The 22,975-nt window shown below is 37.6% G+C and overlaps 1 protein-coding gene across 3 annotated transcripts in view; it reads left to right on the top strand.

Moving 5' to 3' along the window:
- LOC119730695 (smoothelin-like) overlaps window positions 1–22,975 on the top strand; it is a 76,704-nt gene that overhangs the window by 16,960 nt on the left and 36,769 nt on the right. For 2 of the 3 annotated variants that reach the window (XM_038203692.1, XM_038203694.1), the window contains exons 2-10: window positions 1,636–1,830; window positions 8,283–8,358; window positions 12,487–12,596; window positions 13,551–13,626; window positions 18,091–18,161; window positions 19,454–19,549; window positions 19,931–20,200; window positions 20,800–20,875; window positions 22,676–22,720. In XM_038203692.1, coding sequence (XP_038059620.1) covers window positions 1,636–1,830; window positions 8,283–8,358; window positions 12,487–12,596; window positions 13,551–13,626; window positions 18,091–18,161; window positions 19,454–19,549; window positions 19,931–20,200; window positions 20,800–20,875; window positions 22,676–22,720 — 1,015 coding nt within the window. The remainder of the gene's footprint in view (window positions 1–1,635; window positions 1,831–8,282; window positions 8,359–12,486; window positions 12,597–13,550; window positions 13,627–18,090; window positions 18,162–19,453; window positions 19,550–19,930; window positions 20,201–20,799; window positions 20,876–22,675; window positions 22,721–22,975) is intronic. The other variant, XM_038203693.1, reaches the window with a different exon arrangement.

The following is a 22,975-nucleotide window of genomic DNA, read 5'->3' on the forward strand; positions in this document are numbered from 1 at the left end:
AGTTAGTTTTTTCAGTCCAAAATTTCTTTTAAAAGTCCTTGTCAGGGAGAAAAAGTGAAATGGAATTTTTCAGCATGGATATGGATACCTGCTTTAAAGCAAGACTGAGTTGTACATTTGTATCCAGGGTATTTTGTAATATGCCTCATGTTTGTTTGAAATGGCTGCTGGCGCCCTGATTTCAGCTGGGCACCCCCAGGCCTGCAGCTCCAATTCCCCGGGTCTCAAGACTGGCCGGAGTCAAGTTCAATTTCCTTCCATTTGTCAATGAGTATTGACAGTTACAACTGTCCTGTTGTCCTCAAAGATGACATTTGTAGAATAGTCTGGATTAAATATGCACATTGTACACTGTTGGGTTTATACTCTGAAATAGCAATTACAAAATGTAATCATCAAAATTTCAAAAGTAATTACATTGTATCATTTTGAAGAATTTAAGCTATTACATTGTGTCTTTGTGTGTACAAAGTATTAGGTACAATGTATCATGACTGAAAAAACTTAACTGAATTTCAGATTGAACTTCAAAATTTAAATTGAAATTCAAATTTTTTTTATTTTTTTTTCATTTCTATGCCCAAAATTTCTTCATTAATCAATTAATATTTCAACTGTTTGTAACAGCTTTTACTTTCATCATCACTGCATTTTTCTTTTCTGTTGGGATTTTTTTCCCTGCATGTTGAACCATAACATTTCTACCAACAGTTATCACTGATATAAATTCCATCAGTTGCTCATGATAGGGGAAAAAAAGTTTCCAATATTGATGTGAAAAAAATGGATATAGCTTATGGATGGTTGTCTGCATGCAGTCTCCTTGCCTATATATGGTTGATCATCTTCCTGAGGCCTAGATACCGGTTCCGAACCTCCAACCTTTTGCACATATTTCACCGCTGTCTCAGACTAACTGCGTCTTCATCCCCTGCGCAAGCCAGATTTCAGCTCCAGTTTGTTTAGTGTGGATGACAAAGACAGATGAATCAAGGGGGGAGTGTTTTCATATTCCTCGCTCTCTCTTGCCCTAGCTCTCTGGCTGGCTAACTGGCATAGAAGAGAATTTACACCACACAGACGCAGCTAGCTACCAAAGCCACATTCATTGCCTTAATTCCCACACATATTTCTCAATAGTTGATAGATAGGTAACTGTCATAGCGCTGCATCACTGGAGTGTGTGTGTGTCTATGTGTGCATACTCGCTTGGTAGTTGGATGTACAGTACATGTAGTACGGACTCATCTCACAGCCAGTTCCTTAGCTGGAAGTATTCTCTGTCACCACCGCACAGGATTTTGGAATTAACATTTTTCTGGGTCGTAATTGCAACTGTGTAAAAGTTTATTTGCTGTGGAGTTTATTTGTTGGGGTAGTGGTAAGTAATTTGGACACTCTCTGCATGTGTGTAGAAGTTCACCATTTGCTGGTTTGAAACAACACAAGTTTTGATTAAACTTTGGGTGTGAACAGTAAGATATGCTGTTTCTTGTACTCACAAATTCTGAGCATTTTCAGTTGTCGTTTCAAAGCAATATTTCTAAATAGCTAAGTTTACTGGAGAACACAAGTATTTAGAACTTGGAATTTACTCTTTAGATGTTCCTCAATTATTTTTTTTAATGTTTGCAGTTGGAGGTCAGCACAGATTTTATAGAAAGACGTCAGATTCGAGCGGCGCTTCGTGAACTACAGTTTGGTTGCATCCCTGGCCTGCTTGCTGGACACAACAACAACTCTAATAATCACATCTCAAACAAAATGGCTGACACGGAATTAGACAGAAAAATCAGCAAGATAACAGATGAAGATGAAATGACAAAACTGGTTAGTTCTTCTCAAATTATCATTTTTTATCTGTTTGTTTGTTTGTTTGCATGTTGTTTGTTTTTGTTTTGTTTTGAAGTATTTTTGATGAAAGGGTCAGTATTTTAATTTGATCCGTCATTTTGCACAGAGTTCTTTTTCCCATTAATTTATAACTCCCTCACCTTCTTTGTTGTTATTTGTTTCCATGTTCAGTTTTGTTTGTTATTAGTTCTGCACTTTACTTTATGTCAAAAATAAGACATAAGTGCGACGACATACACGTATTATCAGACCTAGCCTCATATTCACGTAACTCCAAAGTGTGTGTGATATGCTAGACAAAGTTATGTTAATTCAGTTACCGGCCATCCTAATTGGATTTGTACATGCGCATGTCTTTACATCGTTTTTGCAAGATTTGCATAAATTTACTTACTTGACCATGTACTTGGGTGTGTAATTGAGCAGTGAATGATTTGACTTGCAGTTGAGGTCATGTGTACACCAGTAAATAGTTCAAAGACTCATATTGAATTATTACTACTATCCCTAAAGGTATGGAAGATCTGCGTGCTGAAGTCCTTGAAAATTATGAAAATAACAAAACAAAATTTAAGTTTAAATGTTGTGACAATATGTTCCAGTCCCAAACTTAATTTTCTGAAATAAGTAATTTTTTGTTTGCTTGATACAAGTTTCTTTAGAACCTCTACGTCCATGCATGCCAAGTATCATGCAAACCATTTTACCCCACCCCTGCTGCAGGGAGCTAAAGCGTTTATACTGGACATTATTTTGGAAGTTTTACAAAAGTGATATTTGTCTTTTATAAATACAACATAACAAGCTTTGATTTCTTTTTGAAATCTTATTTACTACTGCCTTGAAATGTTGATTGTAATACATTGTAAGTATTGTGTATTTAACACATTGAATAAAATCATACCATGTAACAAGAGTAATACTTCAATAAAACTTTTAGGGTTAAGGGCCTTTCCTTGTGAATTGTGAACAAGTTTTGTTCCTGTATACATGTACGTGCCCTCCCCCCCCCCCCCCCACCCCCAAGATCAGTTCTCAACAGTTTTCTCCAGTTATATTCCTGCAAACATGTACACGGATGTACATTGTACATGTATTCCATTCAGGTTGTCTGAACTTTAGCATTTTATTTAATGAAGTAAAAAAAATCATGAATGAACAGAAAAAACTATATAGAATAGTACCTGCAATTCTGATTCTACTGCAAAACTTTGCAGAGAGATGAAACAGAATTCAGGATCCATCTTGTTTACTTTTTGTAGGAAACACAGGTTTTATTTGATTTGGCCAAACTGTGTACTTAAAGGTGATTTAATTGTACCAGCTCATAAAAAATGCAATTAGTGCAACAAATAAACTGCAGGTTCTGCTAAGTATACACAGGCAGTAATTAGCAGGCCATGTTTAGGACTGGCATTCTTTGTAATCTGTTTGTTCCTCTTGGGAGATAGTGTCAGAGCCAATCAGATTCCCCATAAATCGTCCAATAGGAGCTTGTTATTAGTATTTGTCGTCATCATCATCATCAGCTTATGATACCCAGCCCAGGCAAAATGCTGCAGGCGGCATCCATAAACATGTATGGCCAAGAATTCGGAGCATGGACTCTGCAGCAGGGCATGCATTAGCTAAGCTATCCATGGCCATAAACATCGGTATTCCTGACATCACATTACAACTGTTGAGAGTCATGTCTTGAGATGTAGAGATGAAGAATGTAACAGATGCAGGAAAATTGAAACAGATCTCTCAGCTGATAAACAGTTCTCTTGTTAAGTGCCGCTTATACCGCATATTAACTCAACTTTTCGACAGATCAGACATTATACATGTACCAAGTTTCGTATAACTATAAGGCTAGACCTGTGTTATTCTGTTTAAAACACTTGAAAAAAAAGCAACACAGATAATTCACAAAAACATGGCTGACCAATTCAGAAATAGAAAGAATATAAAAAGACCTTACAATTAAAAAAAGCTTACTCATAGAACATTGAAACAGCAAACAAATGGGCACAAATGTTTTGCAAGACCACAGTTTACATAATTGTAAATGTATTTTCAGACATTGCATCCATGAATACATGTACATGCCATACTAGAGGTGCAGGACAGAAAACATTCAGCGAATGCAAGTTTACCAGTAAATACCACGATGCTTTGAATGTGGGTCTACTGATTTTCAACTTCAACGTTTTTGAGGTAAACACTTAACTGCAATTCTTTCTACATGTGTATTCATGTATAATAAGTACACATGTACATGTAGTACCGGTACATTGTTACGAAAAGAAAGTCTGTCAGCTTTGCAAAACAAGTCTGTACTGGTGATCAAAAACATTTTTCCCCATTAGGCCTATCCAAAATGTTACAAATTGTAAATAATAACTTTCACAAACAAGTCTGTACTGGTGATGAAAAACGTTTTTCCCCCTTCATCCAAAATGTTACAATTTGTAAATAAGGCCCATAAATTTCACCAAAGTACGTACATGTATACATGAGATGAGGACATTTTTGTGGAACTGTTTTGAGTAGTAATACCAACAAATGAAAGACTCTCGTAGATTCTTTAACAAGCATTGAATTAGAGATTGGTTGTAACATAAATATAAACAAGGACGTACCCTACTTCTTCAAATAATAAGAATTGTTAGTTGTACCGATGTGAACAAGGACATAATGTTAAACAAATATTGAAAAAAGGTTAAACATACAGAGGTACATGTAGACTTTGTATAATAAAGCAATATTTCCTTGAATAATAGTGCCTAGGTTCCCTTGGAATCCAACTCACTTTTAGCAATCACAACTTGGTACACTATATTTGTTTAAATCAACTTGCACTTCATACTTTGGGATCTTCAAACCAAGATACTATATGAACATCAATTCTGACCAAGAAATACATAATGCAAAATTCCTGAAATGTCTGTGATACCGCCGCTGAGAAACCAAAGTAAAAAAAGTCAACCTCAAAAAGTGCAAGAAACAGTTCCACATTCCGTCTGTGAGGGAAGCTAGCCTTTATTCTGTATTCACTGCCAATATATTAACTCGCATGAATGGCCATTACTTCATATTGACACCTGGCCAGCCGACTATTTTTTTTCTTTTTTGAAATCAAATAATAATCCCGGACTTGCCTGTCATGAAGTGATGAAGGTAGCGTGTTTACTTGAGATGGGCCTGGATCACCTAGGGGGATGATGGGCCACAATCGCTGGGGTCGTGACCTACAAATAGACTGCCCTAACCTTTGCACAGAAAGCTGCTGTAGAAAAAAAAAATCAGGTTTGAATGGAGATTTTTGCTTTGCTGGAGGCACCAGTCTATTGAATAATAATCCATGCAGATATTATTTGAAGAGACTTTAATCTGTCAGTAAATATTGTACCTGTATTCAATGGGATTTAAGCTTTTGAACAGTTATAAAATTAATTTTAATGATCTGTAATTAATAAGATTTTAAACAGAAATGATATTTCTGCTTTATAGATAGACATGAGGGAAATACACAATCCATGTGTGGCAGGGCCAAGTTTCCCTTGTGTATTTTCATAATGTATTAAATAGGATTTGAGAAGTCTATTTTCGTTTCCTTGATTCCTTTTCTTTTTCTTTTTTTTGTCCCAGTTTAAAAAGCTAAATCGCGACATAATCATTGGAACCAGGTTTTTTTCTCTAGTGATCCATTTTCCACGTTACACATGCACAATTTTAAAAATGAAAGAAATCAAAGGAAGGCAACAAATACAGTCAATAGGACCCATCTTGTTACTTTTAACCCCTCGTTATTCAGTTTATTTATTAATAATCTTCAATTGTAATGCAGAAAATAAATTAGATTCAGCAGAAATTGTGAAAGAAAGTAGGCCTCAGAAAAAAGTTTTAATTCGGAAAAATGAATTGCTTGAATGCGTCCTTACATTTGTGTGAAGTTTTCTCGTTTGGCCTTCAATTATTTGAACTGACTCAGTTGGCCGGAATAGCCCTAAGAATAGTATCAATGAATCGCAAGTTACATTATCACTGTTAATAGAAGAAAGCCTGAGCAGGTAATGTGTCATCCTCAATAAATCCATGGACAATTTCACAGGCCAGATCCCCTATTACACATTGTCATTCTGTCTTCTTCAAGCTTTGCTTTTGAATCAAAGCTCACGAGATCACGCTGTGATCCATGGAGCATTCACTCGTCAATGATCACCAATTACACGCCATTGGGAACCAATTGTGAAAAGGTTTGGAAAAATTGAATGGATCGGCGCCGTTTGATGTGATTCAATCTTTATGGTTGATTATTCCCTCTTCCCATAGTTGTGGTGTGAGGTCCTTGGCTGGTATTTGTGTCTAATAAACCAGGGGATTTTTTTCCAAGATTTGGAGATCTTATTATCCACAGTGCTTCAACATCAAAACAGATTTGTGTCAGAGGCTCTGCGGGTGTTTTCAAACGAAACAAACAAATGAAGGGAACAGATATGCTGCACAAAGGTTATGGCCTGTCAAGGTACTTTGTATGGGTTGAGAAAATGCTGATATTTCAAGACTAGCCTGGTAACAACACAAATGACCCTGTTAAAGGCTAAAACAGTTTGAACATTTACCCAAGGATGCACTCAGCCCAACATCTATCAATTGAAAAGTCTACTTCAAATGGACCATTTGTGTGTTTTACTTGGGTGTGATCTATTGAAAACAGTCAGTGATCCCATTTTGAATAGGTTTGTTTTCCTTCAAAAGTTGCCCTAGGCAATACTGCTGAGTTACATTGCCAGTTGTAATTATCCTTTTTGCATACCAAAAAAAAAATCTTTAAAAACAAATTACTTTTGCTGTAATTTTCAGAAATAGATGGATTTGGGATTTTGGGGTTTAGTATTTTATAGTAAATATTGTTACACTGACCTGTTTAAAGTTTTGTGTTTATAGTTGTTGGAAAAACTGGTTCCCTGACCCTACTTCAGTTCAGACGAAACATACATAAATTACACAGACGTTGAGGAATTATCAGGGCAGGGAACCAGAGTAGCTGGCTTGCACCCATTCACAAATTTGTAACTGATTGCAAACAAAATGTGGACTAGCTAAATTTGGTAAATTGGTGCAGTATTTAAAAAAAGTCTTTTTTCCCAACGATGGTTGGCTGACCATTGTTGGAAATTGATGCAAAAATTCCACTTTCTTGAAAATGACAGCACACTAGGTGCCATGATTACACAGGATGCCTGAGACTATTATTCACTTACAGTCCAGTAAGGTATTTCATATTAATTTGATACTGTAGTTTTTGATGTTTGCAAATGTTGTACATGTAAACCAGCATGTAGTGCATGTACTGGCTTGTTGCCATTACAGTCCTCACATCACACTGTACATGGATTTCTAATCATTGTAATGTGACCAAGGCCAACTCTCTGGTAATCTCTCCACCAGACAATAATTATAAGACTACTACAACCCCCCCCCCCAAAAAAAAAATGTACACTGTCTTGAAAATCCTCTAAATCCATTGACCTCATTTTTGTGCTCCAGTAAGAATTTAACCCACTGGCCTTTGCATGAAAGCAAATAGAAATGTTTTTGTTTCATCTTGAAGCCCGAGCTCAAGTTACTGTTAGAAAAAAAAGATGGAAGTTTTGAAGAGGGAAGAGTGCACAGAGGGAGTGACTTTGGTAACCAGAGGTCACATGACTGAGGCTAGCCTAGATGTCTCCATCTGGGCCATGAGGTCAACGACCCCAACATTCTTACTTCAAATGAACTGGTTCAGAACAAGAAGTGACTGAACTCCACACTGTCTGGCCTCCTCACTGAAATGCACGTTGTTTGCTAAGAAATCTGGAACTGATTTTGTGGGGGATTTGTGGCTAGGGTTTAACCAGGTGTGATAGAAAGCTGGGCCTGGTTCACAATGAGAAATAAATGTGTAAGTCATGGGTGGATCAAAGGGTATTTAGGGACTCCACCCCAGTACGTTTGTTTCAGACCTTTACACAACATTACACAAGAAAGCACAAAACAGGGAAGCTTGCAACATTACTCTTTATCGACACCTTCTTAATTGATGCCCATTTTAACATCCTACATGTAGATTTTACTCACCATGGCTGAATAAGGTCCTTTCCAAAAATCCTGGATATTCCATTTTCACTAATTGATACTTAATACTTCTTTTTTTTATGTGCATCTTGCTCTTCCTGCAAAAGTGCAAGTTCAAAGTTTTAACAATCTAGAGTTCATGAACTCTGGGTGCAGCACAGAATTATTACATCAGTCAGTGATGCACATGCACATGTCACCAGGGAGACTATTGATAGTAACCTAATGCTCTGAAAACAAGATAATGTCCTTAAGTTAAAAAAAAAAGAAAAAAAGAATTGTAAAATAGTTTTTGTTTCCTTTTTGTTCTTCTTTTCTTGCAGCTTCATGCAACAGACGATTTTGAAGATCGTAGGAAGATCCGTGCAGCCATCAGAGATCTCAGGAAAAAGAAAATAGGTTTGCACCTTCAAGTTCACCATTCTAAAAGTTTGACATTTTGTTAGCTGTCTTTGGCTATCAGCGTTTCAAAGGAAAGAATTTAATTATATGATTGCCTTAAAAAAGACAGGTTTCAATTAAGTATCCAAATCGCGGCACTCCAAAAATGCTCAATTAAATGTTAATGGTTCACATAGATCTTGGAAATTAAGATCCAGAATAATTAATAACAGGTTGACAAGCTTATAAGTGTTAATGTCTGACCCTGGGCATGATGATAGCACAGGAATAGAGATATGGCAGCTATCAATCCCAGGGTCCTTTGTAGAAGGTCGTTTAAAGGTCATCATTCCAATCATTACAACAACATGAAGGCATGAGGTCTGATTAAGTGTGGTTAAGTGTGTATACGGAAAAACACAGTCAAATTGACAATTGAATTTATGTCACTTTAGGTTGATTTACTGTAATAAATTCTATTCATCAATCAGTGTGCAACTGTTCTGAGGAATCTATAATGGCCATCCAACCCCAAAACACCTGAGGTTCTGTAATCAAGTCATCTGCACAATTTGTTATGCTTTCTTACATGTATTTAAAAAAAAAATTAATATACACAAATAGGAGTATTCTTCTTTTTATACTAACTGGCCAAAACTGTAATATTTCCATATATATATCCCCTGTTTCAGGGCACATTATTTAGGCTGACATACATGTACACTGACTAAAACGATGGGGCATATTATATGTGTGGTACCTTGAATACAAATATGGGTTCGGCTGAATATGGAGTGCCCACACAATGATATCAGATCTGGGTTATTTGTGTGACCAACATCTGCATTGTCATCCTGTGACACCAGATTGATCTCCGCAGCCACGCTTATTTACAGAATACGCTACTTTTACACAATGCAATTGGAACCCTGTTGCCAAAGGACGCACCTACATGTATAATCTGCACTCGCCCACAAATTTGCACCCAATGAAATGTGGATTTACATTGCCGTGGGAGTATAGTTTAAGAACGCCCTTGTCACTTCCTCAGGGCCATAGAAACACAATGCCTTCACTCCTTACAAAAATAATCACTTCTATAATCAACATGCAACGTGTTAGGCTGAAATAACGCTCATTATCTTTTATCACAAAGAACCATCATGTATAAAACACAAATCAAAATCTTTGATTCATTAAGCATACATGTACATGTACATATCACAACCTTAGATGCATGTTTTAACGAATGATAAATTGCCTTCCAGTCATAATAGGGGTAAATCTGACTGTAATAAATCAATTTGAGAGCACTTCACATTTCAATTAGTTTTAAGTTGAATTTAGGGGTAAAGGAGTGCGCCTTTAAGTGTAATGAGTACCCAAGGTGGATGTTACTTCCACAAAGTTACACAATCATCGGAGTGTAAGATTCCAGGTTGTTAAGGAAACATAGGAAGTAGTGGTATTTCCTTTTATTTATGGACCATGTAACTCATCAAACTGTTTGGGCACCAGTAAAGCTTTACACTAATGTTTGAGCATTTGGTTGGTCTTGAATGAGTTGATGTGGCTGTTGTTCTTGAGACCTGAATTGATCCTTGAGAGGTTGGATGTGTTTGAGTGTACAGTGGTTTAGTGGTTACAGGAGCCATGGTAGGAGCAAATTCTTTACGTCGTTGCCGTGGCAGCAAAGAGTTTAAAGGCCTGATGGCTTTTTGGCTCACAAGAAATGCAAATGATGGTAAGTTGCACAGTTGTACTAATCACAGCTTTGTCTGAACAGTCTGCAGCTACTGAAACTGTACCTAGGCATTGGCGGGCAATAGACATGTCTGTACAGTATTGTTCAATATCTTCTGCTTTTTGGTTTGCATTTGGGAAGGATGAAGTTACAAGTCAATGGAGATGTTTATCTGAATGTTTCATATGTCATAATGTAGGCTTTGTAAATAAACAACTAGTGCACATCACCATTATTGCGAAGGTGCTGTCAACACAACTTCCTCTGTAACCTTCAAAAGCTCCATCCAAAACCAACAAAAACATCGCAGCCACCGCTAGGCATTAATCCACTCTCGTCAACTTCCAGTTTAGTCCCTGGTGGACCGGTTCGGGAGTTTGAACTACAAGGTACAAGGTACAAGGTATTGTGCAGAAAGTACATAAGACTATCAAGTGTTTTGTCAGTGAACCTTGCACAGTAGACATGTTGTTGGTGTGAAGGAAAGAGAAATTAGTTCCCAGGTGACAAAGGTTAACGACACATTATTCTATTCATCGCTTTGTCTGGTGAAGATATGGTGTTTACCTTGTTGGCAAAATTAAGTTGTCAACACAGGAGTTTAACTATACTCTAAAAAAAAAAAAAAAAAAACCTTACACCTTCAGGCTGAAAAACTGGTGCCCATGACTTCACTGGTTGACCGCCACAAATGACGATGACTGGTCACACATTAATATTTATAAATAGCCCATCCAGTCCTGTGACAAACCAGAGACTTTGACTCATAATCAGCATTTTGAATTTGATCTAAAATTGAGCTGTTGACTCAGGCGGTGGTCAGTAATCTACGTAGATCTATACATTCACTTGGATCTTGTACGCGGTACATAGTGAGGTGTACTTAAAGTGGTGGAAGAGGTTAACCAATGATTGATGTCATTCTAAGAGAGTGTCGTCTTAATTACGTGAAGGTCCCAAGTCGAGGTTAAACAGTCAAGGCTCAAGTTCATTGTGAATAATAATTTGTCAAGAAGTACCTAGATTCACTGATTAGGCAAACATCAGTTTTCTTAGAAAGCATTCACAATAACAAACCAAACTATTCAATCTTGATTAGGACATTTCGTTTAACTAAGAGTACATTAATTGAAATCATTTCGAAAACGAAATCATTTCAAATTTATTATTTGCATCATAAATAATAACTGTTTTTTAAAAGCTCCATAAAACCTATTGGCCTATCTTGGTAGAATCGCGTCAATGTAGCTTGTAAAATATTGTCCAATTACATGATATATAAAATGGACGCAGAACGCTCAAAATGTGAGACAAACAAAATTTAATGTACAGAATTCCATAGGGTTGTCTGAGGGGCGTGACCAACTCGATCGCAAATGGGGATATGTCAATTGGTTATACTTATCATTCAAACTCCAGCACATTTAATTCTTTTTGTTTTCATATGCATACATTATTAACTGTTCTTGAACTCGCTTGGTACTTTCATACAGTTTTCTGTACACAGTACATTTACCTGCACTCGTACAAATATTCATGTGCATGTACATGTATATTAACCAACATGCATCAGCAAAGAACACACAGTAGTGAACATATGCGCTACTGCAAAAACCAGTAAAAACTTCAAAACAACTGCAGTTATCAGGCAGTGATGAACATGTACTGTGTTCATGTCAAACATTTTCTTACAAATTTCTGAATGATGCATTACATCAGGTGTTACTTTTTATGTGCCTTGTGGGACAAGACAAATACATTTGAGTTTTCTTTCTCCAAACTGTTTGCCCAAGGGATGCCTCAGGAACCTTGTCAAGTCCCCAGAGGAAGTCAGGAAAATTTACTTTCAAGTTTTATGTTCATGTAGCTTCTGTATACATGGGTTGTGCTGGCTTGTCAAAAAAGAAAACCATTTTTATTACCTCAAATTTGTGGTTGAAAAATCCTTGAAGTGTCATCGCTAGTGGGTTTGCAAGAAATATCCCTTTCAACAGATGACATTGAAAATAAACAGAAGAGACATAATTGTGTGAGACTGAATGTTCTACCAAGTGTTAACATAAATGTTGCCACATACCTGAAACATCTGTCAAAACAAATAAAAAAAACTGGTTTGATAAACTTGCCTCTTGCATGCTTTACCCATCTCATTGGAACAGCATTTGATACATTGCCACAATTCTTTTAAATTAAAAGACATCAATCTTCAGAAACTAAAACCTGAAAACATATGCTTAGCGTAGCTCCTCTGCTGTGTATGTTCATCAAGAATTTAAAAAACAAGTCCCTTTACAAATTGTTGTTCTGTTGATGATGATTCTTATACTCACTGAGTAAATGTAACATTTTCAATGTGATTTGAATGACCTAGGCAAAATTGTTCCCCTCTTATTTTTGTCCAGCTGACCAGGAAGCAACCAGTGCAGCAGCAAGAAAGAACCGAATGGCAGAACCAAAGAAAGAAGAACTAAATCTGGAAGGAATTGAGGATGAAAGCGTCCTCAGGCAAATGGTTGGTAGTTTTCAAATCTCCCGTGGCAAAACCCATGGCACATCTTTGTACGTACTTGAACGTACAAGTTTGTATTTATAAGGAAAATCAAGCCTCTATAAATAACATTGGCTCGTCTATACCTTCCTCAATCCTACAAAATCCTCCACTGTGTAGGAAACCAATGGCACACTCGTTGTACCTACCAAGTTTCAAGGGGCATCAATCCTCATATAAAGTACTACTGGCTTGCCTATACCTTCCTCAATCCTACAAAATCCTCCACTGTGTAGGAAACCAATGGCACACTCGTTGTACCTACCAAGTTTCAAGGGGCATCAGTCCTCATATAAAGTAATACTGGCTTGCCTATACCTTCCTTAATCCTACAAAATTTTCCAAAACCACCAGGTGGAAATTGAAGTATCTGCAAAGGTTTGAGTTACATTTATGTATCTTAGTTGAGAAGAACTCGCCCGTTACTTGTATTCCCAGTCAGATTAAAAACTTATAAATGATAATTATTAATAGTGCATAAAAGTTAACTTATTTTGTAAAGTTTTGTTAGTTTTTCCCTCAAATGGGGCTATCAGATGTTGATGTGTTAAAGTTCTAGCCACATACATGTACAGTCGAGTCTCGTTAATACAAACTCGTTCGGACCTAGCCAAATTGATATCAGAATTTTGTATTAAGAGGATTATCAGTCCCATTCATTGTGCACATAAATGCACAGTCGGGACCAAGGCTTTATGTTTGTTATAACCAGAATTTTGTATTAACAGAGTTTGTACTAATGAGAGTCGACTGTACAGTGTAGTTTGAATGCTTCCATTTCAGCCATTCAGCAGGCCCATAACATGTCCATATCTCGACTCCTAGTTTTGAGCATACTGTGTAGGTATTTGATACTCATTCTCCATAGATGACATTGTGAAGAGATGGTATATTCTTTCTTTCTTTCTAAAATCACAGTTGGAGGAAACAGAAGATTATGAACATAAGAAGCAGATCCGTGCGGCCATCAAAGATATGCGACAAAAAGCCAGAGGTAAATCAGTCCACACGTTGGCATTTTTTGTGGATTAAAAAGTAAGAGCCAAGTTCTGTCTAAACTTGTTCTTATATTTCATGTTGCTTGGGTGTACCAAAAGAGTATTAAATTATCACAAACATACAATTGAGTTCATTATACCTGAAACAAACAAAAAATGGATAATAATGATAGATGATCTTAGTATATGAACAAAAAAGATAACACACATATTTGGCCAGTCGACAACAGAATCAGACATGAATAGTTTGAAACTTTGAATGTTGTGCAGTGTGCATGCACACAAAGAGAGAGGGTCCATCTGCCACAAGCATAAACCATGGACTGAAGTTATTCATAGTGTGACAAATTTACACCACATGCACAATAGTCAATGATGATTGGACAAAACTAGTTGACTAAGTGATCAGTTAAGACTGTAAACAAGTCCGAGTCAAGTTGTTCATCTCGGGACATTAACACTTTCTTGTAACATATGCAAGACACATCGTGAATAAACCAGTAATTATGCAGTGCTCCTTGATTTAACCATTGTTTAACTTGCTTTTAGCAGCATAATGTGAATTTAAATGCGAGCACTAATGCTAAACATTTCTCCCTGGACTGCACTGCTTTGTTTTGTGCAGACTACTCAGTCCCATAGAGACCACATTTATTCATTTGGCCATTAAATCTAGCCAGGGTAGCTCCATTAGTTGTCACATTGCTCCCCTCCCACGGAGCAAGATACTAATAAGTCTGTAGCTTGGATAATCTGGTATCCCGTAGCTCAGCTGGTGTGCAAATCTCACAGGGAATTAGCAAGTAGCGTTGTTTGGTCCATTGGCATAACATGATGTGTGAATTTCTACAGACCATAAGAAGTACACATCCTTGACATTGTATAGGCTAACACATTCCTTTTAAACTCTTTAGTTATAATATAAGGTCCGTTCATACTAGTGGTGGAAAGGATCAGAGATTTCAAAATATGGTTGTCTTATTTTTTTTCAAACCGAATAACGGTTATCCGATTTCACTGTAAGTTCCCATTCAGCTCACAGTCACGCCAACAAAAAGTGACGAGTGAGGTGCCACATGCAGTACCCTCCCAATGACTAGGTATAGTTTGCAGTGACCACTGGGCCTTTACAAAAACACTCCAGAGCTGTAATGTTGACAAAAAACTATGATGGGAAAAAGTCAAATGGGCAGCAAGAAGACCATTAGCATTAGTTCATACACCGAGAAGACCACTAGCAAGTCAAAGCAGTTACAATCAGAGACCATGGAGCAAATTGGGGGATGTTCCAGTTGTTTTCTCTAGGCTGTATCACAAAAAATTGAAGGCTTAATTTTTGGGGGGTTGGTTTCGAATATCTGGTTTTCAACATCGAAACTGAATAGTGGAATTCAAACCCAATTTTAAAAAGTCCGGATTTAAAACCCACCACTACCGGTACATGTAGTTCATACTTTGTGCCAACTTTAAATTGAAAAGAACATTTTGTTGTGTCCATGCAACCAGTTTGTATCTCCTAAAATGGCGTGTGACGTCATGTACATGAAATGCGAGTTTCCAATGTCAAGAGGTCGTATATCTCGCTTAAGATTACCTGGATGTACACACAAAGTCAATGGACGCCGCAATACGCAAGATACGACCTTGTTGCACTGAGCATATTCACGCAAGATACGACTTTGTTGCAGAATCCAGTTACGACCTTTTTGCACTGTCGCGACGATTTCAGGATAATAGCAAACAACTCAGTGGAACTAAATGTCCAGTTGCTGGAATTGTAAAAATTGTTGAAATTTGTTTTCGTTTTTGTGTAAGTTCATTACTGCTCTGAAATGTTTAAAACCAAACAGAAAAGCCAAACTTAGCCATGCCAATTTAAATTATTTCAAAGATGTGCTTACCAAAACTTGTCAAATTGGTCTTTCGGTTTCTGTGATAATTAATTGTTTGGTATTATTGTTGAACTTTCCTTCTATTTTGTCAGTCTAAGGAAATAAATGCAAATTTATCTTTAGAAATCGGAAATGCTAACACTGATCCAACTCTTTGCTGACATCATTTTGCTAACATTCTATTCCTATACATTGTACATTGAGAATCACTTGATGTATTTCCCTAACCATCTGGTATACACAGACCAGGCAGTCTTCTTCTTTTTCCTCTTTAACATTTCTGAGAGGCCTGCGTGCTTGGCAAAATGCCAGATAGTATTTTCTTAGGATCATATTTATTTGAAGACTATATATAGAGATTGGTTTGGGTTGATGCTTTGGCGTAGGGTGAGTGCATTCTTGCCATTAACAGTAATGGTATGGTGCAGTTGGCATCTGGCTGGGCGGTTGCTTTCTACCTGCAAGGGAGGGGGAGGATGTTTTTAATCTCATCTGAAGAAAATTTTGTTTCCATTCCACACATCAGTATTTACTGTAAGAAACGTACTGTGAAAATTCTCTTAAATTCCGCACTTTAAAAATGAAGGGGATAAGTCAATCAGGGGTGATTTCAGGTTAATTGCGTGTTGATACCATAGAACAAGGAACCTTGCTCTATGTTGATATAGATATTGTTTTTCTTATTCTGCTTTTGTGGGGATTTTTTACATTTACTGCCGTGTTTTTATAGTCATTCACTTCCTGTTCCTTTCAAGTACTCTATGTGCGGGAAATAGGAAATAGATAATAGAGAAGCTGAGGAACAAGTCCATGGGAAAAGTTTTGATAAAATCAACGCTACAAAATGTACATTACAAAATAATGCGTTTATCAATGGACAAAGTTTTGAGTTAACCAGTATCCTTCAGGTCACACAAGACAGATAGATTGTTGTCAGTTTTACTCATGGGACTTGGAGAAAAAAATTTACTGGACGAAGTGCGAAATAGTTCTGTATGAATGATAAATCTTAGAATGAAGTTTCTAGACTTGCTCTATGTTGTTATCATCAGGCCTTCTGAATATGGCAAGTTGAATGGTAGACAAGCTACCGGCCCGCCGGGTGCCTTGCTGTATCGTGTTGCATATCCATGTCCCTCGCCAAGTATTCCTGATAGCATACTTGGCACATCTTGAGGGAGTTGCTTGGATGCAGTCACAGTATGTGCATGATTGCCAAGCGATTGAGTCTGTCGTGGGACACATTACTGTCAGAGACAACTAAAGATGAGCAGTACAGGTTATTGATGCTAGATATGGTTCTTGTATAGGGGCGTGGTTCTGCCAAAGGGGCAAGAAATGGGGGGGGGGGTATAAATGGACTCTGTGTGTGGACAAAAGAAGGTGCTGTGTGACCTGTTTGCCGTTTATAGAATACCACATTATAAGTACACTTTCCAGTTACTTAGGCAAACTTTTCCATACATTAAAAAAAAAAAAAGACACTGCAGTATACAGGGTGAGTAATAAAAACTCGAAACCCAAATGTTGGAACCATTGTTTTAGTGAAGTTTTGCATGTAGCACTTTCAAAATCTAGGATAGGAAAGCCCAATTTATAAGCTTTTTTTTAGTACAAGAATCATTTATATCACTCATGTACTTTTCAAGTTACGGAGTGTTAAGCACAACCGCCGTTTTAAGGTTCTGTCCACGGATCACAAAAAAGTTCAGTGTTCTTTCACTAAAATAAAAACAAATGACATAAGTATGTGTGTGTGAATTGTTTTTGTTTTGCTAGAAGTAACACACACCTTTTGGGTTCTGGAGTATTGGTAATTTAGCCCTCTTTCTAATATGTCATTTCAGTCTAGAAGCATGCCTGTTTGGTTAAATCTTTCATGGATGCTTGCTCTTTTGCTTGTATCCACCTTTGCTGCGTGTTTGCTTATTTTCCCCTCTTTTTTTAACTGATTTTTTGCTGGCATTTTTCTTTGCATAGAATAAAAAGGAAATAACCTCACATCAGCAGTTTTGCCTTGATAGGAGATACATGTACATAATAATGTCATTTCTTTGTGAATTGTATTTTTGGAGAGAGAGAAGCCCCTCTGTCGTTCTCTGTATCAGTAGCTCCAGATAGCCAGGCAGCAGTAGCTGATTTCTATTCAGAACACCATCAGTCTTGTTTATATCTGGTGTAAACACAATCTTGTGATATTTATCCATCATAAACACAGTCACTCCCTTAGGTTTATGGTCGTTTGATGCCATGATTTCATCAGGCATGGAACGATCCATTGCAGATGGGAGACCTTAGTGTTTGCAGTATAAGCTGTTAGGATGTCACGACCTATAAATGTCAGATTTATTAGAACTTGTAAAGGAAAAAGGTTTATATAGTATCGCTATCCTTTGATAGTAAGTCTGTGTGTTTATTTGTTGTGTATTTGTCTTACATGTAATGATGTAACCTGTTTGTATGTTTGTTTGATGACTTGTGGGTTTCAAGATTTTGCCCCAAACAGTTGAGCCTTAGACTAGACTGGCAATCAAGAGATTTCTCAGTGTTTTTGTTTCTTTTTCTCAGATGCTGCAGAAGAAGTCATTGATAAGGAGGAAAAGGATTACAGGAAGAAGAAGCATTTTGATGCAGATGAGGTACATCAATGAGGAAGTGATTTCCCTCTAAATTTGTTACTTCCAAACATAATAGACCTTTATCAGGGTACGCCATCTTGGAAATTAAAGTGAGGCATATAGCGCAAACAAACATGGCAGTGTAAATAGTGTGTGCGGTGAACAAGTGACTCTCGCAAAGTTACAGGTGATTGACAATCTTATAAATGGATAGATAGCTCAAATTCCCCGAAACATCTATCAACATTCTAGGTAGGTCACGTCTTATTGTATTTTGAAGAAGGATCTTATAAATATAAAGCCCAAAACCAGTGGCCGAACTGAAGTTTCCGTGGTAGTTTGTGTAACACTGCTGTCACAGAAACAATCAAGATTTTCTATTTTCACTTTTTCATCAGCAACTTTTTTCAGCGCTGAAATTAGGAGGCTATGTGCGAATTGTACAGGACCTGTCATTTTCATGAAAAAAAGAGGAAAATTGGAGCCTGAAAAAAGTCTATTCGCAGCTTTTTTTATGGAGCACCGAAGTGTGACGTCATTTAGAACCAGAAAATGAAGTGCAAACAAATTGAGTACGCTCGCGTGTTGGTTCACGGCCTGAATCACGCGCTCATATCTTTCACACACATTTTGTGCCTGTGACGTATTCACTTCGGTACTCCATTGAGTTTTAAAGAAAGTGTCAAAAATGTGTGAGAAAAAGTTTTGAGCCATTTAGAGTCGATGCGAACATTGCATTCTGATAGATTCAGGAAGGGTTTATAAAGTAAAAACTGCAGGGAAATCAAGACTTGAACACAGCAACCATGTAGCAAGCAAAAAGCCATTATCATCAAGATATACATTACATGACTGTGGCTAGCCTGAGTGGTCAAGACCTCTGTACAAGCCCCACCCATGCCTGTCAAGTTTTACTCACAAGCTCTCGAAAGCATGAACATAACTGTGGTTAAAACACAACAATGTAAGCCTAGTAATGCTGGTCCCAGAGTGCATAAAATTCTATTCAAGTGATTCAGAATGGCTATTCACTGGAACTTTTTTGTGCATGGTCTACACAATGGGCTGGATTCATCCCATTCATTGGTGTTACAGGTAATCCTATGTGATAACATTGCCCAACTCATGTGAAAATCAGGCAGATACTAATAGATGTAGCTCCTCAGTAAGACAGGTAAAAAGAGGACACTTGGCTGGCCCTCTGGGACCAGCAATGAAATTAGGAAACTACAGTAAATAGAAAGCCAATAATTGATTTATAGTTTCCATTGTGAGTCAATCCTACATTGTGTCTGGTTGCCCTCTTGATACAGGATCAAATCCCAGCAGTGTCAGTCTCAACAGCAGATGAGGGCAGCAGTGTTGTAGATTTCACAGCAATTGATGATATCGCTACCCTCGAGAAAATGGTATGACCCGTCCATTCCAAATCAACATCTTTAATTAAAATCAGTTCATTTTGAAATCTGGAACTGCTTTTGTGTGTACTTGTGACCCCACCAAAATAAGTAGGAAGCAGCCAGATCTATTTTTGATGAAAGGCTCTTAAAATAATCTTGCACAATGGAAACCACGAGAAACTGGCAACTTTTTCCCCTCATAATGTGCTTATTCATCAGAATTGTCATACTGTTATATGTCCAATAGAAGAATTGAGGATTTTTTTATGCATGTAGCAAATGAATAAGCCAAAAAAAGGAAGACCTTCAGATTTGTTTCATGGAACGTAATCCTATTTGCTTCCCTTGCAATTATTACCCAACTTCAATGATTCGTCTTGTTGTTGACAGTTGGCAACGACACAAGATTTTGGTGAGCGTACCATGATACGTGCCCACATCAAAGAGTTGCGGGATCACGAGGACCTGGAAGTACCGGACTATCCAGGGGCACGGCGTCTGTCGGAGGGTTTGGATGCGGATATCTGGCTGACTGAGAAGGATCGTAGGCGGAGCAGTTTGATTGATAGGGCGGCATTAGAGGAGTTGACGCTCACACCGGATGTGGAGGAGAATGTGGCTTATGATGAGATTGAGGATCCTGAGGAACTGGAGAAAATGGTGAGCAAGGAGTCATCACATAAATTAAAGATGCAGCTATCCAAAAAGTAACTGACAAAATTATTGTTTTATAGTAAGATAGTAAGGACAATAAACTACCTGTGAAATTGTTCCTTCTGCCTTGCTGTCATTTTGATGAAAACTGTAAAAGAAGGCCATTTCCAAAGATGCATCAAGTGACGCATTTTTGGAAATTTTCATTAGTAGTTGGTAGTTGCCATTATTCGTCGGTTCAGTGTATGACATCACGTGGCTGCAATATGCTGAATGGGAACGTGTCACGTACATGTATGGTGATTTCGGGTGCCATTCAAAATATGACTCTGCTACTTTTGAATTGAAATCGAGATCCTAGAATATTGTTTTCTCAGAATACACAACATTCACTGAGCTAAACTTTCATCAGGTTAGTTAAGCACCCATCTTTAGATTTTGAGCACTTTTGTTCCTTCAAATGAAAAAAATGCACAAACGACATATGATCTACTCTACCTTTAAATGATTATACAACATTTGGCAAATTGTCTTCTGAGGGAAGGGGGATTCCCACGTTAACCACTGGCTATGAGGAAAGCTGATTGTTTCTTCTTTTTTGGCAGTTGGAGAATGCAGTTGATATTGGAGAGAAGCGATTGATACGTGGTGCACTGAAAGACCTGAGGCAGAGACTAGCAGGTAAATATTCATGAGACCCTACTGAATATTCATCAGTGGTGCATAGGTCTGGATAAATGTTCATAGGCCTACAGTTTTATGGAGGGAAGGGCCCTGTGGACTCTCAGCTAGGTGTTGGACAGGGTTTCCTCATGAAATTTTCTCTACGACATTTGCATTTTTTATTTAGAGTACCATCACATGTTTTTTATTCATTTCAGTATATACAAATATTAAACATTAAAAATAGCTAATTCCACTGAAAAGCCACTAAAAATAACTCCAGACAGGAGAACACTACCTCCCGTAACTCCACAGAATCAAATACACTACAAAAAAAAAACCACACACACAAAAAAGGATAATTACATAAAGAAAAGGGACACATCACGCCAGTACAATCATGTTAAAGGGGGTTGTAAAAAAATCCCAAAATGGCAAGCAAGAGAGAAAAAAAAACTGAAGTAGGTGAGCAGTAAAAATGAAAAAAAAAAAATGTTTAAAAAGGGGACGAGACGCCAAAAGAAATAAATTTAATCAATGGTCCAATCTGGGTCGTATTTAGAGTAAAATATGCTGTAGGATGCAGTAACTGCACACAGGCTAATAAAGTAATAGATTTGGCAAGTTTCTTGGCCTCCCTGTTCATGGTCTTGTTTCTGTCTGTCACGAGGGGGAATAGAGATTGCATAGCCTTGTGAGGTCATCCTGTGTAAGGAGTCATCTACTGCCAACTTCTAGACATACCAGATTAATAGTGTAACATTCATCCTGCAAGTCCTCAAGGCATGAATATTTGTCCATTTTTCTAGTTTGGGCTTTGTTAGTATTTTCTTTAAAAGTCATTGTGAGCTCCAAGATTACTGTGACTTCTTTGATTAGGTTAACAAGCACTAGGTCTGGTCTTTGTTGAGTGGCAAGAATAGTGGATGGAAAAGTGGCACCTGGAATATCACAGTACCCCCGGTAGATTTGCCATGTCTCTGCTAGCTAGGTGCAGCGCATCAGATATGAGGCGCAGATAAGATGTGTTAAAACTAGGGTGTGAGTGGTGCAATTATGAAACACCCATCAGCCTTATGGATTCCATGCACAAGTACCTTCCTAACAGTGACATAAAGAATATGCCAGGCACTTGAACGCCATTGCTGCCACACAAAGATGCTACATGCTTCTTATGCACAATCAGATGAAACTAATCAGATGAAACTACATGTAAGTTGTGCATACGTTGCTCCATGCTCACACAGTCTAGTGCAAACATTCATGATGACAATACCATTCGTATACAGATTCCATGAGTCATCTATGTTGGTGCATCAAGCTAAATTTGGCTATTAACAGTTGATACTTTACTATACTGGCAGTGCTTAGCCCGTCCCTTTCTATATCAAGTGCATCCCAGATGATGCTATCCATGTCATCTAGAATTTTATGTTTCCATTAGAACAATTTGCATGCATGGATTTACCCAAATAAAGATGTGTTTTGTATTAGATGCAAACTTTGTGGTTTTGGTATATGTCTGATGTACTTTGGCTGTCCAGAGACTTTTCTATGCTCTTTGAATGTATCATCTTATAGTCTGGTTAATACTCGACATTTATGCAAACAGGAACTAAAAAAATCACACATTGAGGAAGTATTCATACAGCAAATTCACAAACCTGGCACACATTGCAGTTGTATTCATGTCTCTCTGCATTTGTGTTGGTGTGGAGTACGAACCAACCTTATCACTCGGTATCCTTTTCTCTCTTTCCTTCTGCATCTACTCTGATATCTTTTCTTCCTGTCTTTTCCTTCCGTTATTTTTCCCAGGTGGTGGTAAAAAGGACGAGAAATCCTCAGATTCTACTCGCACCGGTTAGTCCCTTGCACACCTAACGATAATCTTCTTGGTGTTAGAAAACAGGGTTTGCCTTATTTATAGTCATGGATAGCCCAGGGAAACATCATGGAATATCCAGAGAAGTCATGGCAATCCTAGCAAGAGTCAGGAATATCCTGGAAAGAGTCTTGGCATTCATTGAGAAGCTGATGGAATGCCATGAAAGATATGTTAGCATCCTGGAAAATGTTCTCGTTATCCTGGACAAACTTGTGAAAATTCTAGAACGG

Source organism: Patiria miniata, unplaced genomic scaffold (genome assembly GCF_015706575.1).
Source record: "Patiria miniata isolate m_02_andy unplaced genomic scaffold, ASM1570657v1 HiC_scaffold_22, whole genome shotgun sequence".
NCBI lineage: Eukaryota > Metazoa > Echinodermata > Asteroidea > Valvatida > Asterinidae > Patiria > Patiria miniata.